The sequence below is a fragment of the Zalophus californianus genome, chromosome 12 (assembly GCF_009762305.2).
Source record: "Zalophus californianus isolate mZalCal1 chromosome 12, mZalCal1.pri.v2, whole genome shotgun sequence".
NCBI classification, from domain to species: Eukaryota; Metazoa; Chordata; class Mammalia; order Carnivora; family Otariidae; genus Zalophus; species Zalophus californianus.
Genome location: NC_045606.1, coordinates 4,009,056 through 4,026,806, shown reverse-complemented (window position 1 = coordinate 4,026,806; position 17,751 = coordinate 4,009,056). Strand labels below are relative to the sequence as shown.

At 37.0% G+C, this 17,751-nt stretch overlaps 1 protein-coding gene across 5 annotated transcripts in view; it reads left to right on the top strand.

The window, feature by feature from the left end:
• LOC113910926 (zona pellucida binding protein) overlaps positions 1 to 17,751 on the top strand; it is a 104,711-nt gene that overhangs the window by 1,840 nt on the left and 85,120 nt on the right. For 2 of the 5 annotated variants that reach the window (XM_027572987.2, XM_027572989.2), the window contains exons 2-3: positions 281 to 361; positions 10,572 to 10,697. The exons of 1 other annotated variant lie outside the window; for it this stretch is intronic. In XM_027572987.2, the coding sequence (XP_027428788.1) occupies positions 281 to 361; positions 10,572 to 10,697 (207 nt within the window). The remainder of the gene's footprint in view (positions 1 to 280; positions 362 to 10,571; positions 10,698 to 17,751) is intronic. 2 more of the 5 variants (XM_027572988.2, XM_027572990.2) reach the window with 2 other exon arrangements.

The following is a 17,751-nucleotide window of genomic DNA, read 5'->3' as shown; positions in this document are numbered from 1 at the left end:
GGTCTTGACGCGTGGGGGGTTCGGATTTTGAAAAAGATCTTCTAAGAGGTCGTAGAAAAAGTCCTGAGATGAGGTGCGGTAGGGGAAGCAGTGAGTAGGTTAATTTCACTGGCGCCTAAGGGGGAGAGTGGAGTCAGAGGGGAGGGGCCAGGTGCTGGAAGAGATTGACTCACTGCTCCTCCTTCAACCGAGATCAGATGCGCTGTGACACTCAACTATTTGAATATCTTGGAATTTGTCATGAGGCAGATCGCTCATCATTTCTTTTTGTTTTTGATAGTTGGATATTTGATTCGATTACCAAGAAGTTTTCACTTGACCCAAGATACGGTGAAAATAGTGGGATCATCAAATTTTCCAGGTATTAGTAAATAGATGTTCAGGACTTTAAAGAAAGTATTTAACGTTTGTTTAAATTTTGTGAGTCTTCTCCAGAAGGCTGATGTTCCCCAGACATCCTAGTCTCCTGAGGCCCTTTTCCTGCTGTGGAAATGGGTTAGAGTTATTTCCATAGGGTTGGATTCATCCAGCTCCGATTCTGTTTGCTATAACTGCCTAAGTGTGTGAAAATAAGTATTTCTAGAAGCTGTCTAGTTAAAGTTGTCTATAGTGTTTCTGCTTGTTATTATGTAATTATTAGCCATAATATTAATCATATGCAGTTCAAATATGCTAAAATTTTTTTCAGATGAGATCTATATTAAAAGGGTTTTGGATTCATAAGCTTTTGCTGTACTCATATGAGAGGCATAGCAACTAAAACTCTTTTGGTGGGGTTTTGTTTTGTTTTGTTTCCTGGGGTAAATTTGCATGCTTAGAATTCCTCCTCTGAAGTGAACATTCCAGTAGTTTTTCGTACACTGACAAGGTTTTGCAACGATCACTGTGTAATACCCCACAGCATTTTGATAGCTCCAAAAAGAAACATCGTACCCAGTAAGCAGTCACTCTCCAGTCCCTGGAAACCACTAATACACTTTCTCTCCCTGTTAATGTCCCTGTTCTGGATAGTTTATGTAAGTGGAATCATACACGATGTGGTGCTTTGCATTTGGCTTCTTTCACTTAGTATAGTGTTTTTGGGTTTATTCATGTCATAGAGTGTATCGGCACATAATTCCATTTGATGGCTGAATAATTATCCATTGTATGGATATACCCCTTTTTATGCATCCATCAATTGACGGATTTGGGGGCAGTTTACACTTTTTGGCTATATGAACAACGCTGTCACCAGCATTCCTGAAGAAGTTTGTGTGTGAACCTGTTTTCAGTTCTCCTGAATATATACCTCAGAACATAGGGTAACTCTAGGTTTAACATTTTGAGGAACTGCCAAACTATTTTTTCAAGAGCCTTTATCATTTTACTTTTACACCAGTGGCGTATGAGGATTAAAATTCTACAGCATCCTTGCCAACATTTGTTACTGTTTATCTTTTTTTGATCATAGCCATCCTAGTGTGTGTGAAGTGGATTTTCAGGTGGTTTTGATTTGCATTTCCCTAATGTCTAATGATGTTTTTAAGATCTTTTTATGTGTTTAATGGACGTTTGGGTGTCTTCTGTGCAGAAATGTCTGTTCAAGTCTTTTACCCATTTTTTAATTGAGGGTTTTATTATTATTGGAAGTTATTTTTAATACATTCTGGATACCAAACCCTTACTAGGTATTTGATTTACAAATATTTTCTCCAATTCTGTGGATTGTGTTTTCACTTGAAAAAAATTTTTTTTTAATTTTTAAATTTTAATTCTAGCATAGTTAACATGAAGTGTTATATTAGTCTCAGGTGTATGATACAGTGATTCAACAATTCTGTACCTTACCTCGTGCTCATCACACATGGTAAGTGTGCTCTAATCCCCTTCATCTATTTCTCCCGTCCCTCCACCCCCCTCCCCTCTGGTAACCATCTGTTTGTTCTCTAGAGTCAAGAGTCTGTTTCTTGTTTTGTCTCCCTTATTTTTTTTTTCCTTTGTTCATTTGTAAACAGCCCAAATGCCCATTTTTGATGAAAGGATTAAGAAGATGTGGTATATATATATATATACAATGGAATATTACTCAGCCATAAAAGAAGAATGAAGTCTTGCCATGTGCAACGACACGGATGGAGCTAGAGTGTATTATGCTAAGTGAAATAAGTCAGAGAAAGACAAACACCGTATGATTTCACTGCGAAATTTAAGAAACCAAACAAATGAATAAAGGTGTTTTCACTTTTTTGATAGTGTCCTTTAAAGCACACATTTTAAACTGATAAAGTCTAATTTCTATTTTGTTCTTTGGTACTGGTGTGTTAGGTGTTGTATCTCAGAAACAATTGCCTATTCAGCAGTCATAAAGTTTTATTCCTGTATTTTTTATAAGAATTTAATGGTTTTAGCTCTTATGTTTAGGTCTTTGATCCATTTTGGATTAATTTACAAGATCAAGGTCAAACCTCATTCTTCTGCATGTGAATATTCAGTTGTTCCAGCATCATTTGTTCAGGATATTTTCTTTCCCTGTTGAATTTTCTTGGTGCCCTGTCGAGAAGCAGTTTGCCATAGATGTTTGGGCTTTTTTCTGGACTCTAAATTCTATTTCATTGATCTCTGTATCTATCCTTATGCTAGTACCACACCGTCTTGATTTCTGTTGCTTTAAAGTAAGTTTAGAAATCATTAAATATGAGTCCTTCAAATTCAGTCTTTCTCAAGATTGTTTTGGCTCTATGCTGGGTCACTTGCAACTCCATATTAATGCTAGAATCAGGTTGTGCATTTCTGCAGAAAAGCCCACTGGGATTTTAGTAGGGATTGCATTGAAGTGTAGATCAGTTTTGGGAGTAGTACCAACTTAACCATATTAACTTTTCCAATTCATGAACTTGGAGTATCTTTCCATCTACTTAGATCTTCTTTAATTCCCCTCAGTGATGTTTTATAGCTTTCAATGTACAAGTTTTGCACCACTTTTGTTAAATTTATTCCTAAATATTTTGTTCTTTTTGATGCTGTTGTAAATGGAATGGTTTTATTTAGGTTTTGGATTTTTCATTTCTATTATATAGAAAAACAATTGAATTTTTCACATTGTTGTTGTATTCTGTCACCTTCCTGAATCATTTATTAGCTCTATTTTTTTTTTTTTTTTTAGTTGGTAGGGGAGTTATTTCTTAGGATTCTCTAGATATAAGATCATGTCATCTGCAAATAGAGATAGTTTTATTTTTCCCTTTCCAATCTGGATGCCTTTTGTTTTTTTTTCTTGCCGGTTGCCCTAGCTGGGACCTTCAGTTCAGTACCGATGATAACAGTATCATCACACATGCTAAGTCTTATTTCTGATCTTACAGGGGAGGAAAGGTTTCAGTCTTTCACTCTTAAATAAGACCTTAGCTGTGAGTTTGTTTGTTTTTGTTTTTTCAGGATTTATTTATTTTTTTTTCATAGTACAATGGAGATAGTTATTTTTTTATTATTACGTTAATCACCATACATTACATCATTAGTTTTTGAGTTTTTGTAGGTGAATTTTATCAGATTGACAAAGTCCCTTCTGTTCCTAGTTTGTTGAGTGCTTTTATTGTGAAAAGGTGTTGGATTTTGTCAGATCCTTTTTCTGCATACATTGAGATGATTGTGTTTTCTGTCCTTTGTTCTATTGATATAATTTGGTATTATATTGATTGATTTTTGTATTTTGAACAAGTCGTGCAATCTTGGTTGATTATGATGCCTGATTCTTTTTCATGCTGCAGGATTGGCTGCTACTATTCTGAGGATTTTTAGCTCTGTATTCATAAAGGAAATTGTTCTGTAGTTTTCTTGTGTTGTCTTTGTCTGATTTTGGTTTTAGGGTAATAGTGGCTTCATAGAACAAGTTGGGACATGTTCCCTCCTCTTGTTTTTTTTTAAGAGTTTGTGAAGTGTTGTTAATTCGACTTTACTTGGGTGAAATTCACCAGCGAATTCACCTGGTGCTGGGCTTTTCTTTGTAGGAAGATTTTTAATTATTACTTCAGTCACTTTACTTGCTTTAGGTCTATTCAGACTTTGTTTTTCATTATGGATTCTGATGAGAAATAAGCTACTAATTTGAAAATTGGATCGTCTGTATTAACAAGTTGCTTCTCTTGCTGCTTTCAAGAGTCTGTCTTTTTGGACTTGAACAGATGATTATGATGTGTCTAGGTGTGGATCTCTTTTGAATCTATCCTAGTTTGAGTTCATTGAGCTTATTTGATGTGTAGATTGATGCTTTTCATCAGTTTGGGGAAGTTTTATCATTATTTCTTCAAATATTAATATTCTTTGTGCTCTTATACTTTCCACTCTTCCACGTAACTCGTATCATGTATACAGTGGCGTGCTTGATGGTTTCCCACAGGTCTTTGGGTACTGTTCATTTATTTTTCTTTTTTCCTCTTTCTTAGACTGGGTAATCCCAAATTGATCTATCTTGAGGTTTGCCGATTCTTTTTTCTGCCTGCTCAGGTCTGCTTTTGATTCTTATAGTGAGTTTTTCAATTCAGTTATTGTACTTTTTAATGCAGAATTTCTTTTGGGTTTTTTTTTTTTAACTTCTCTCTATTGATATTCTTTGGAGAGAAATTATTTTCATACTTTTTTTTTTTTTTTAGTACTTTAGACATAATGTTCTTGATCGTATTTAAAATAACTGATTTAGTTTTCTTTTTCAACCTTCTTCTGGCTATTTGGGGTCTTTTCTGGTTCCATACAAATTTTAGGATTATTTGTTCCAGCTCTGTGAAAAATGTCGATGGTATCTATAAAAAACTTATTAAACTCAACACCCCAAAAACAATCCAGTCAAGAAATGGGCAGAAGATACGAACAGACATTTCTCCAAAGACATACAAATGGCCACCAGACACATGAAAAAATGCTCCACATCACTTGGCATCAGGGAAATACAAATTAAAACCACAATGATATACCACCTTACACTAGTCAGAACGGCTAAAATTAACAAGACAAGAAACAAATGTTGACGAGGATGCAGAGAAAGGAGAACCCTCTTACACTGTTGGTGGGAATGCAAACTGGTACAGCCACTCTGGAAAACAGTCTGGCGGTTCCTCAAGATGTTAAAAATAGAGCTACCCTATGACCCAGCAATTGCACTACTGGGTATTACCCCAAAGATACAGATGTAGTGAAAAGAAGGGGCACCTGCACCCCCCCAGTGTTCATAGCTGCAATGTCCACAATAGCCAAACTGTGGAAGGAGCCGAGATGCCCTTCAACAGACGAATGGATAAAGAAGGTGTGGTTCATATATACAATGGAATATTACTCAGCCTTCAGAAAGGATGAATACCTACCATTTGCATCGACATGGATGGAACTGGAGGGGATTAGGCTAAGTTAAATCAGAGAAAGACAATTATATGGTTTCACTCATGTGGAACATAAGAAACAGTGTAGAGGATCGTAGGTTAAGAGGGGAAAACTGAAGGGGAAGTCATCAGAGAGGGAGAAAAACCATGAGAGACTCTTAACTCTAAGAAACAAACAGTTGCTGGAGGGGAGGTGGGTGGGGGAATGGGATAATTGGGTGATGGGCATTAAGGAGGGCACATAATGTGATGAGCATTGGGTGTTATATGCAACTGATAAATTATTGAATACTGCATCTGAGACATACGATGTACTACGTGTTGGCTAATTGAATTCAAATTGAAAAAATAAAATAACTGATTTAAAGTATTTGTTCAGTAAGTCCAAAATTTGGGCTTCCTCAGGGGCAATTTCTATTGGTTGCTTTCTTTTTTTCCTACCTATGACAATACTTTCTTGATTTTTTTGCATGTTTCCTATTTTTGGTTGAAAACTGGACTTTTAAAGTAATTTAATGTAGCAATTCTGGAAATCAGGTATGAATGTTGTTAGTGTCTGTTGCTGTTGGTACGTTTAATGATTTTTCTGAACTAATTCTTTAATTCCTGTATCGTTTGTCATATGCAGCCACTGAAGTCACTGCTCAGTTAGCCTAGGCTGATTATTGGGTGGGGAGTTTTTTGGCCACCTGAAACTAGTCTCCTAGTCTCTGCTGAGGGTCTTTGTGTGCTTGTTGTGGTACACTCTAAACATTTAGCTAGGCAGTTGATGACTTTATCCTTCACTGTCTGCTCTGCAGAGCATCAGTTTCAGCCAGAGGTAAGAACTTAAGTTCTGTCTTGACTAAGCGAGCTCAGTCTTGGGCATGTGCCCCACCCTATGCATGCACGTGGCCTTCTATTTTCCCAGGAATGTGTTAGAACTTTTCAAATCTCCTATGGACTTGTGTTCCCAGCTTTTCCTCTTCAGCATTTTGTTTAGCCTGTTTATCCCAAGTGTTACCTGCTGCATCGGCATTTACAAAGTTAAATGAAAGCCTCTAATTGTTTTTGAAAAATAATCTTTGGGAAAAGGTTTTGTACAGTGGTTGTGCTCTGAGTTAGATCAAGTGAAGACAGCCTTGTGAGTGGTATCTTCTTGGAAAGGGCCAGAGAAGTCAAATAATGACAGTTCTCTGGGAAGGAGGCATTGAAGTCCCTCCAACCCTCTCTGCCCCTCTAGTGGCTGCCAGCCTGCTGGTTCTTACATTGATTGGCATGGTGGTTATCAGAGCTAAGGCAGACTGGGGGAGGGGGGAAGACGGAGATGGGAGTGGGGAAACTTAACAGTGCTAGAGCCCACCAGGCCCTTGTAACAAATTACCAGAGACTGAGTGGGTTAAACAACAAAATTTATTGTCTCCCAATTCTGGAGGCCAGAAGTTCAATCACGGAGGCAGGGTTGATTCTGCCTGAGGGCTGTGAGGGAAGAAGGGTCTGTTCCAGTTCTCCTTCCTTGGCTCATGGGTGGCCATCGTCATCCTATGTTTCTTCACATCACGCACCCTCTGTATTTGTATGTGTCCAGATTTTCCCCTTTCATAAGACGCCAGTCATTGGATTTGGGCTCACCCTAATTACTCATCTTAAGTTGAGTACTTTTGTAAAGACTCTGTGTCCAAATATGTTCACATTCTGAGGTATGGGGATTAGGGCTCAAATAGATGCATTTGGGGAGAGGCGTAATTCAGCCCATCATGCCAAGATTCAGTTGTTTTTCTTGAATAAGTTTTTCACGGGTTGCTGCAAGTCTTTGATTAATTTCCAGAGTTCTGAAAATGTTGATCTTGACCATTTCCGCCAGTTTTTGCATTACCTTTATGAGGGAGATAATTTTTAGAGTTCCTTACTCTGCCATTTTCACTGATAGCACAGCTTTTGTTTTCAAACTACAACCTTTAAGCCTAAATTATAAAATAGACCCATGGTAAATACAGAGAACAAACTGATAGGTGCCAAAGGGGAGGACAGTGGGGGGAATGAGCAAAATGGGTGAAGGGGAGTAGTAGATACGGGCTTCCAGTTATGGGATGAATTATTCATGGGGATGAAAGGCACAGCACAGGGAATATATTTGGTGGTATTGTACCAGCACTGGATGGTGATGGATGGGAGCTACACTTGTGCTGAGCACCGCGTAGCGTAGAGACTGGTCAGATCACTATGTTGTGCACCTGAAACTGATGTGACGTTATCGAGTATACGTCACTAAAAATAAATAAATAAATAAACATGAACTACAAAAAAAAAAAAAAAAGACTGTTCTGGGAGTTTACTTTTAACTGTATTAATTGTATACATCAACATGAGGATAAATTGCATTTTTTAAAAATTATAGTGTACACTCCCATGATTATGGCATTGTGGTCTAACTGTGTATATCTTTTGCTGGAGTTTGAGCATATTCCCCACAGTGGCCTTGTTTGATTATCAATTAACTTCTGTTTATTGTCTCCTAAATGTTATCTTCTTTTTTATTACATGATTTAATGCATTATTATTGATGTACAGGGGCATTATTTACTTCTGTATGTTGATCTTGTATTAGGAAACTTCTGGGTTCAGTTATATTTTCTTTGATTTAAATATGTGCAGAGGTTAGTGGAGGCTAGAGGAAGGGCAGAGCAGGAAGGATATACCTGTGCTGAGTTTCCACAAATGAGAAGGCATTTAGATACCTCCCTGAGTAAAACCATGGGAGAATGGTTCAGTGTGCTCCTTAGAGCAGTCTGAGTAGTTTGGCATTCCGAGGGCAAATAGTGTCAGAAGAGGTGTAAGGAGATAGGTAAAAGACAGATCATGCCAGAAGAGCCAGTAAGTCAGGCTGAGTAGTGACAACTGTATAAAACAAACACGTATCCAAGAAGTTAGAAAAGAGAAGTGGAAATTAACTGAAGCGAGTAGGAAAGAAATAAAAGGAGGAATTAATGAAAGAGATCAGAGAACAGTAGGTTTAATGGAACCAAAAGCTGTCTTTGGACTGGTTGGTAGATGAGCTTTTGACAAATGTTTCATGAGTAACGGAAGCACAAATAAAAGTATGCTGAACTTTATAAATTACAACTTAATACTTCGAATAATTTTATGCTAATAAGCTTTAAATGAACAACTGTAATAAAATATGAATTTCTAAAGCAGACATAAGTTACTTGTTAGACTAAGAATTACGTTTTCCTGATCGATAATCAAAAATTTGTTTTCCACCTTTTTCCCCATTGCTAAAAAAAAAAAAAAGGTACCAGGCTAAACGGTTTTCCAAGGACAAAGAACGCTTTCCTTATTCTTTCAGAGAAAATTTATAGAAGAAAATCTGCCCAGTTCATTTTATGTGGCTATTACAACTTTAGATACCTTCCTTAATAATACTAAATTCTAAATAACTTTGATACTGAAATTGGAAAAGGACAAAGATGGTATAAAAATTATACACAATGGTATTTCTGAATATAGGTACAACTATCCCAGGAATAATGTTTGCAAATTGCATCCAACTGTATTTATTTATTTGTTTATTTTTTATTTTTTTAAATTTGTTATTGTTATGTTAATCACCATATATTACATCATTAGTTTTTGATGTAGTGTTCCATGATTCATTGTTTGTGCATAACACCCAGTGCTCCACGTAGAACGTGCCCTCTTTAATACCCATCACCAGGCTAACCCATCCCCCCACCCCCCTCCCCTCTAGAACCCTCAGTTTGTTTTTCAGAGTCCATCGTCTCTCATGGTTCGTCTCCCTATTTGTTTATTTTTTAAAAAAGATTTATTTATTTGAGAAACAGAGGGGAAGAGAGTGCATCTGAGGGGGGAAAGGCAGAGGGAGAGAATCTCAAGCAGACTCCCCGCTGAGTGGAAGCCCCATGTGGGGCTTGATCTCATGACCCATGAGATCATGATCTGAGCTGAGACCACTTAACTGACTGAGCCACCCAGGCACCCCCTGAATTTAGCAGTATTTAAGTAAAAGAGCATGATCAGTTAGAATTATTCCAGGAAAGCAGTTCTAGAAAAGCAGTACTATTATCAAACATTCCATTAAAATATTCAAGAAAAAAAAATGATCACCTCATTCAGTATAGGAAAAAAATTTGTTAAAATTCAATACCCGTTAATGATAAAAACAAATAACCAAGAATACAGGGGGACTTTCTTAACCTATGAAAGAGTATCTGTCTAAAAGCGACATTCAGTAAACGGCAAGCTATATGGTGAAACTTGAGAGACAGTCTCTTTAAACTTCAGAAAAATTTCGATTTTCAAGTACAATTTTTATTTTACTGGATCACAAAAATTCTCTGTATTTGGTGAATCAGTGAGGGATCAGCAAGCAATTACTGAGGAGTTACCAGAACCTTTTCTGAAGGCTTACTTATCAGTAAATTCAAGATCTTTGAATCTTTACTGCATTCCTTTTGTATCTCCTAAAGAATACTATTTTTGCTTGTTTAATGATCAGTATTCTTTAAATTTTGAAGCAAAGTGGGAGGGGGGGCTACCTGGGTGGCTCAGAAGGTGTCTGCCTTTGGCTTAGGTCATGATCCCAGGACTCTGGGATCAGGCCCCATCAGGGGCTCCCTGCTCAGCAGGGTGTCTGCTTCTACCTCTCCCTCTGTCCCTCCCCTGACTTCATGCTCTCTCTCACAAATAAATAAATAAATGTTCAAAAAAATAAAGTGGGAAAAATGCTTAATAATTAAAATCATAGCATGTATTTACTGACTTTTTAATTACATAATTTTTAAGTTCTATACTTTGTGTCACATCATTGTGAATAATCTATTATTTCTCTAAACAATTTTATTGATTCCTTTTGGGTTTGGTATCGTTGAAAAACTAAGATAAAGTCTCAGTAATTTATAATTGTCTTAATTCTTTGTAATTAAAATAATGTTCTGAGAATAAGTTAGTATAGTGAACTCTTCATAAAAGACCAGTGCATTATTTTCAGATTGAGACACACACACACACACACCCACCCACCCCCAAATAAAATACATGTATATATTTTTGAGTGTTAGTTATTACATGGATTGCAAAGAAATTTAGTTTTCATCAAGTAATTGCAATAACCCAAAGAAAAGTTATGAAACATGCAGCCCGAACTACAAAAATGTGAGGCATTAAAGAGCATGAAAGAATATAAAATATTATTGGAACATTTTAATATTGTATTTTCAGTGAAAGTATATGTTATGCTTCATCAAAAGAGTCCACATGTGTTATGTGTAACGCCACGACTGCGAAATTCGGAAATGATAGATCCATCATTCCAATGGCATGGGCCAAGAGGAAAAATTATTTCAGGTAGGCTTTTGTTGCAGTTATCATAATTACATTAATATATCTGAAATATATGCAGAACAAAGAGAATATTCGTATCTCTTATATATGTATCTGTTTTCTCAAGTTTTTTTTTTCCTCCTTTGATTTCCCTTTGGAGTGAGACTCTCACAGTGTGTGTGTAAAGTTCTCTAGGCAGCTATATTCCACAAAAATGTGACTTTTTTTTTTTAAACTTCATAAAGTCATTTCGGTTACCTCAGTCACACTTTTCTTAGTCAAGTGTGTATGAAGAAGCAGATATAATTCTGGTTTTTGTTAAAAATACAAATGAACCCTTCGAGCTACAGATACACAAATATGGTTTTGTTTGTTTTTCTGCAGCCCCTCTTTGGGACAACTTGAGACTTTATTAGTAGTTAGAGTTTTACATTTTTTGGTCTTATATTTCTTTCTGACTAAAATCCATACCAATTTGGATTATACTTGAATTAAATATTATTATCCATTAAGGAAAAAAAGACTAACATTGAGTGTTTTAGTATTAAGAACACGCTTTTAAATATGCTGCATGGTTTGACAGTGATTTTGTATTAATATATTACTGATGCTGTGCTTACAAAAGAGGGAACTTAGTACTCAGGTGTTCATCCAGAGGAGAAGGTAGACTTGAAACCCATCTGAGTGGTAACCTTACAGTTTTCAACAAATTTTTGAGAAAACAAGATCTTACTGTCAGGAAGATACTTTTTTCCACATAGAGATTACTGTTGGTATGACTGATGTGATCATTTTCTCTATTCAGCTTCTTTTGTTGTTTTGAAATGTATATCTTAATTTTATTCTAATTTTTATTTTGTTAAAAGCTGATTTGCTTTTGCAGTGTAGTTTAAAAAATATAGATTAGCTTATCTGTTCTTATTTTCAGCCTTGATAAATACCCAACTTAATGAATGTTCATCCTGAAGATCTGTTCAATGAAACACCTAATTATTTTTGCATCCTTTCTGAGGAAGTTTTCTTTATTGCTCTATTCACCACATTTCCTTCCTTCCTTCCTTCCTTCCTTCCTTCCTTCCTTCCTTCCTTCCTTCCTTCCTTTTTTAAATCCTATTGGTATTTTGAGAGAGTGCCTGTGGACAAAAACCTACACGTTTATTTTGTTATGTTGGTTGTGGGAAATCAGTATATTCATATCAACACTTGCTGAGGAAATAGTCATTGGAAATAGACTTATTTTGTAATATGTTAATTCACATTTTTATATACTTGAATGATCTCAGCTGTATATTTCTATAATATTTATGCTGATTCTAAAGTAGCTTAAGGTTTAAAGAGGTACTCCTCTCTTTGGGTGAGGTGGTTCTTCAGAGTGAATTACTCAGCCCTTAATCAGTGAGTGACCCGCCTGGTGGGTGCCATTGCGCTTCCCCTTGTTGCAAAATGCAAAGATCAAACTTAGTATCTCTGCCTGACTGTAGTAATGCAGGAGGAGGGAATTAGCAGAGATCCTAAGAGATTGTGCACTTAATATAAATCCATGAAATGGGCCAGGTATAAAAACATGCAGTACTGAAAATGTAATTGGATTTTATTTTTACTGCTCTATAATAGTAGCACATATGTCATGCAAACATGTATGTTAAATATGTTTACATTTGGTGGTTAAAACCCTGTAAGTTCAAAAACAGAAGCATCTAAGTATTGTTCTATTGTAACAAATGTTACTCCTTTGATTTGGAGATTGAAATCTGGAACATTTTCTTCTCTAAGATGCCATGCCAGTCTTGTAGTTTATCTTGCAAAATACAGTCTATGATTGAATTTTGAAACCTTCAACTGGGAGCAATAATTTATTGTATTCACTGTCATAATGGAAGATAAGATGTTCAGAAATGTAGTTATAATAAAATCATATTAATACCATGTTTTTTTATTTATAAACACTATTCTCAGGAAATTCTGGTATTCTGACATCATGATCACATTTAGTTTGCAGTACATGATCGCACCATAATTCACTGTCTACCAGTTTTAAAGCTCATTTGTTGCACTATCATTATGATTTCAGAAAGAACTGGAAATGTTGTCTAATTTTCCTACAGCTTAAAAAGTGGAGAATCTCTTTGGAATCTAGATTAAACTGCACTGTACCTAGTTATCTTTTTATGAATATTCCAAAGTTAGTTTCCCTAAAATTGAACAAAAGAAATCATGTGATTATGTAATTACTTGCACATTCTCCTGGAGAGAAATACTCAGCTTGTTTAGATGGGTTGTAAAATATAGGGACCAATCTTAGATTTGGTCTCTTTCTCCTTCCCTTTCCCCACCTTCTCTCTCAGCCCCCACTCCCCTCCCCCCCCCCCCCCGATTTCTTTCTCTCTCTCTTTATTTTAAAGAGAGAGCACATGGGCAGGGGAGAGGCAGAGGGCATGGGGAGAGAGAGAGAATCCCAAGCAGGCTCCATGCTCAGCATGTAGCCTGACAGAGGGCTCAATCCCATGACCCTGAGATCATGACCTGAGCCAAAATCAAGACTTGGACGCTCAACTGGCTGAGCCACTAGGCGCCCCTCCTTCAATATTTTTTTTTATTTACAAATGTAATGCATTTTTTGCACAAAGACCTATACCTCTTACCCCAGCCCTTCTTCCATTCTGATGACTTAACTCGTTCTGGTGTGTGGACTTTCCCACTTTTCTGAACATATATAAACACGTATACGTATATCTGTTGAATTTTACCCTGTAACTACACTCTTATTTTTAATGAGATCATAGATTATATTTTATTCTGCCTTACTATTTTTTTATGGAATGAAGCCGTTCATATATACAAATGTATATAAGATACATGCAAGTTATGACACACAATAAGACAAACATCCTAGAACCTACAAGTCAAGATCTACCATTACCAAGACTGTTGCACCTCTTAGTAAGTTGCTTAAAAATGCTGTTCTTCTCTCCCCAAATCCCTGTTAGGTAAGCAGTGTCCTGACCTTTTACAGTATTTTTCCCTAGTTTTTCTTTTTGTATTTGTCCTGTACCTAAATACACCCACACATACACATACTAGTTATTTAACTTTTTTGGACAGCCTTCTTCAGCAAGTACAGTCATTTCCTCCATTTTATATGTGAAAAAACAGAGGCATTGAGAGAAGAAGGTACTTAGCTGAAATCATGTGCCTTGAAGTCTGGCTTCAGAGTTCACAGGTATAACCTAAATGAGGTAGGAATAGGATTTTCCTTTCTCACCATTTTGTGAGTTTTTGTATTTTGTATCTTTTAAAGAATTTGTCCAATTTAGGGGCGCCTGGGTGGCTCAGTCAGTTAAGTGTCTGCCTTCGGCTCAGGTCATGGTCCCGGGGTCCTGGGATCGAGCCCAGAGTTAAACCAGGATCCCTGCTCAGCAGGAGTCTGCTTCTCCCTCTTCCTCTGCTCCTCCTCCCTAACCCCTCCTCGTGCTCTCTCTCTGTCAAATAAATAAGTAAAATCTTTAAAAAATAAAAAAATAAAATCGTGGGCGCCTGGGTGGCTCAGTCGTTAAGCGTCTGCCTTCGGCTCAGGTCATGGTCCCGGGGTCCTGGGATCGAGCCCCGCGTCGGGCTCCCTGCTCCGCGGGAAGCCTGCTTCTCCCTCTCCCTCTCCCGCTCCCCCTGCTTGTGTTCCCTCTCTCGCTGTGTCTCTCTGTCAAATAAATTAAAATCTTAAAAAAAAATAAATTCTTAAAAAAAAAAGAATTTGTCCAATTTAGAGTCTTCTTTCAACTTGTTGACTTTGTGAGCATGAAGTAGTTTGTGATACTTTCTTTAATATATTCAGGATCTGGATGATGTGCCCCTCTCTGCTTGATACTGGCTGTATCTTTTCCCTTCATTTTGGTCTCTCTCTGGATACAGGTTTAACAACTTTATCAGTCTTTTCAAAGGACCAGCTCTTGGTTTGATTTTTCTCTTATTTTTTGTTTTCAATTTCATTGGTCTCTTTTTGTTTTTATTATTTTCTTCCTTCTGTGTGATTTGGGTTAAGTTTGCTTATCTTGTGCTGGTTGTGAATTCTGGATTGACAGGTTTTTTCTTTCAGCATTCTAAAGATGCCCTTCTGTGTTCTTTTTGCCTGTTTTCTAATGGGAAGTCTGCTGTAATCTTACCCCAGACCCTCTGTAGACATTGTGTCAATTTTTCTAACGGACTTGAAGATTTTTTCTTTGCCTTTCATTTTCAGTGATTATATACCTCTTTTTTGTTTTTTATATTTATTCTGCTTAGTGTTCTCTAAGCTTCTTGAACATTTAGTTTGGTATTTGCCATTAATTTTTGAAAATTCTTAGCCATGATGTCTCCAAGTATTTGTTCTGCCCCATGCTGCCTCTCCTCTCCGGAGATTCCTGTCACACAGATTTAACACTACATGATATTGTTCCACAGCTCTTGGATTCTTTCTTCTTGGTGGTGGCGGTGGCGGGTGTTTTATTTTTTTTCTCTTTGTGATTCAGGTTGGGTTGTTTCTTTTGACCTGTCTTCAGGTTCATTGATTTTTTTCCTTAGCTGTCAAGCTTTTTACAAGCCCATAGAAGGAATACTTCGTCTGGGTTATTGTGGGTTTTGTGTGTGTGTGTGTGTGTGTGTTGTTGTTCATTTTGTTTTACTATTCTAGCATTTTCATTTAATTCTTTCTTATAGCTTCAGTCTCTGCTGAAATCTCTCCTATCTGGTCTTGCATATTATCTATGTTTTCCATTAAATTTTTTGGTACATTTGTCATTGTTATTTTATTTTTTAAAGATTTTATTTATTTGACAGAGAGCGACAGCAAGAGAAGGAACACAAGCAGGGGGAGTGGGAGAGGGAGAAGCAGGCCTCCTGCTGAGCAGGGAGCCCCATGCGGGGCTCGATCCCAGGACCCTGGGACCATGACCCGAGCCGAAGGCAGACGCTTAATGACTGAGCCACCCAATCGCCCCTGTCACTGTTATTTTAAATTAACTGTCTAATATTTGTGATATCTTTGTCATTTAAGAGTCTGCCTCTGTATATTGTTTGGTATTTTGGAAATGTGCCACTTCTTTTCTACATGCCTTCGAATTTTATGTTAAAGTTGGACATCTTGAATAAGACAGTAGATAGTAAGTATTTTTATGTTTTGAAATCAACACCTTTTTAAAAATAGTGTTATGTCAGGGCGCCTGGGTGGCTCAATCAGTTAAGCGTCTGCCTTCGGCTCAGGTCATCCCAGGGTCCTGGGATCGAGCCCTGCATCAGGCTCCCTGCTCAGCAGGGGAGTCTGCTTCTCCTCTCCTTCTGCCCCTGCTCATGTATTCTCTCTCTCTCTCTCTCGCATACACTCACTCTCTCTCAAATAAATAAAATATATATTTTTAAATAGTATTTTGTCTTTAGTATTACAAGTTTGTGTTAATCTAGTCAAGAATTTGTCTGGGTTTAATATTGGTGGTTGTAGTGGTTATTGAAAGCTTCAGATAACTTAAAAGATAGTTTTTGGTATAGGCTGATTCATGAGAAGTTATTTTTCCCCAATGTCTAATTTTTCCTTGGCTTTGGTTTCCCCTTTAAAAAAAAAAAAATTATCTGGAAAGAATCTCTTGCAGTTCTTCTAATTTGATTGCACTGTATTTTTACTAGATTCTTATTACTGATGGGTAGTTGAGGCAGAGGGACAGTCTCTGATGTTTGGTTAAGCTTAGTTTTGGCAAGTATGGCATCCCTGGGTCTTGTGGTGGGGGGGTGGCCCTCACAAATGCTCCAACCCCTTCTCCAGCTTTAGTGTTGGCCTAGTACTTCTTCCTAACTCTTCCTCAAGAATGAGGCTCTTTTTTTTCCCTTCCCGTTTCCTTCCCTGGTGGTACCAAGTTTCCACAGTGCCCCAGGTGACTATTTTTGTTCCTTCTCTCCCTCTAGATTAAAGCATTGTTCCTTACCAGAAAGTGGGGGAAAGGGGTGTGTGGGTAGACTTTTGAAAGGGTTGCTGGGGCCTCTCCTCTAGCCAGAACCCAATGGGAGTCTTGCTCAAGATTTCCCTCACCTTCCATTTGATCACTCAGTTGTTGCTGAAGGTAGAGCCTATAAGAGGGTATAATACCCCCACCTTCTCCCACCCTAATATGTGTGTTCCTCAGAAGCTTCACATGTTCACACTGGTTGACACTTGGCTTTTAGCAATTCACTGCAGACTTTTAGCTGAGTGTTCTTAAATGCTTGGGTCCTTGTTCTATTTATAGGTCACTGTCCCCAGATTTCAGGTTTGTTGGTTGCCTTCCCACCGTGATCTTTTGATAGGCTTAAGAAGAGTTGTTAATTGACAGTTTGTCTTTTTCCTTATTGTAATAGTGGGATTGATGTTCTCATAGTCAACTTCCATATCTGAGCAGAAACCAAAAGTGTAAGCCTATTTTTAAAAATAATAAGTTGTAATGAAATTGTACTTAAATTTTGCCATGTAATTTTAGAACTCTAAGACATGGACTTCTGGCAATCCAGTCCAACTCTGAATTTTTAGATGATCAAGCTAAGTTGTAGAGAAAGAAGTACTAATTCATTGACTGTCTGCTGTTGTATGAGTTGTTACAGTAATATCCCTCGGCATCTTGAAATTTCCATTCAAACTTAGTTACTTAAAAGTCATTTTTTAAGTGGTGTTATAGAATGGCTTTTTCTCTTGGCTGTGAAATCCTCTGGGTATCTTTTCAGGTGTGCCACTTTTAATATTTTAAAAATAAGAAAGTGAGAGGGTGTTTTATTATGTATCATATGCTACTTGTTTTTCTGGCTCTCCTAGTATTTAGCATTGTAGTAGGCATTCAAGTATGTATTAATGCACTTATTAACTGATACTTCTGGATTGGGAAAATTTCATTACAAATTATTGCCAAAAATGCATATAGCCTCATTGACGACATGGTATTTAAAATCTGTGGGCACTTTTTTTTTTCTTTATAGGTTGAGGAGAATAGGTATTAACTCTTCATTATTTTTTTTAAGTTTTTATTTAAATTCCAATTAGTTAACATACAGTGTAGTATTAGTTTCAGGTGTACAATTTAGTGATTCAACA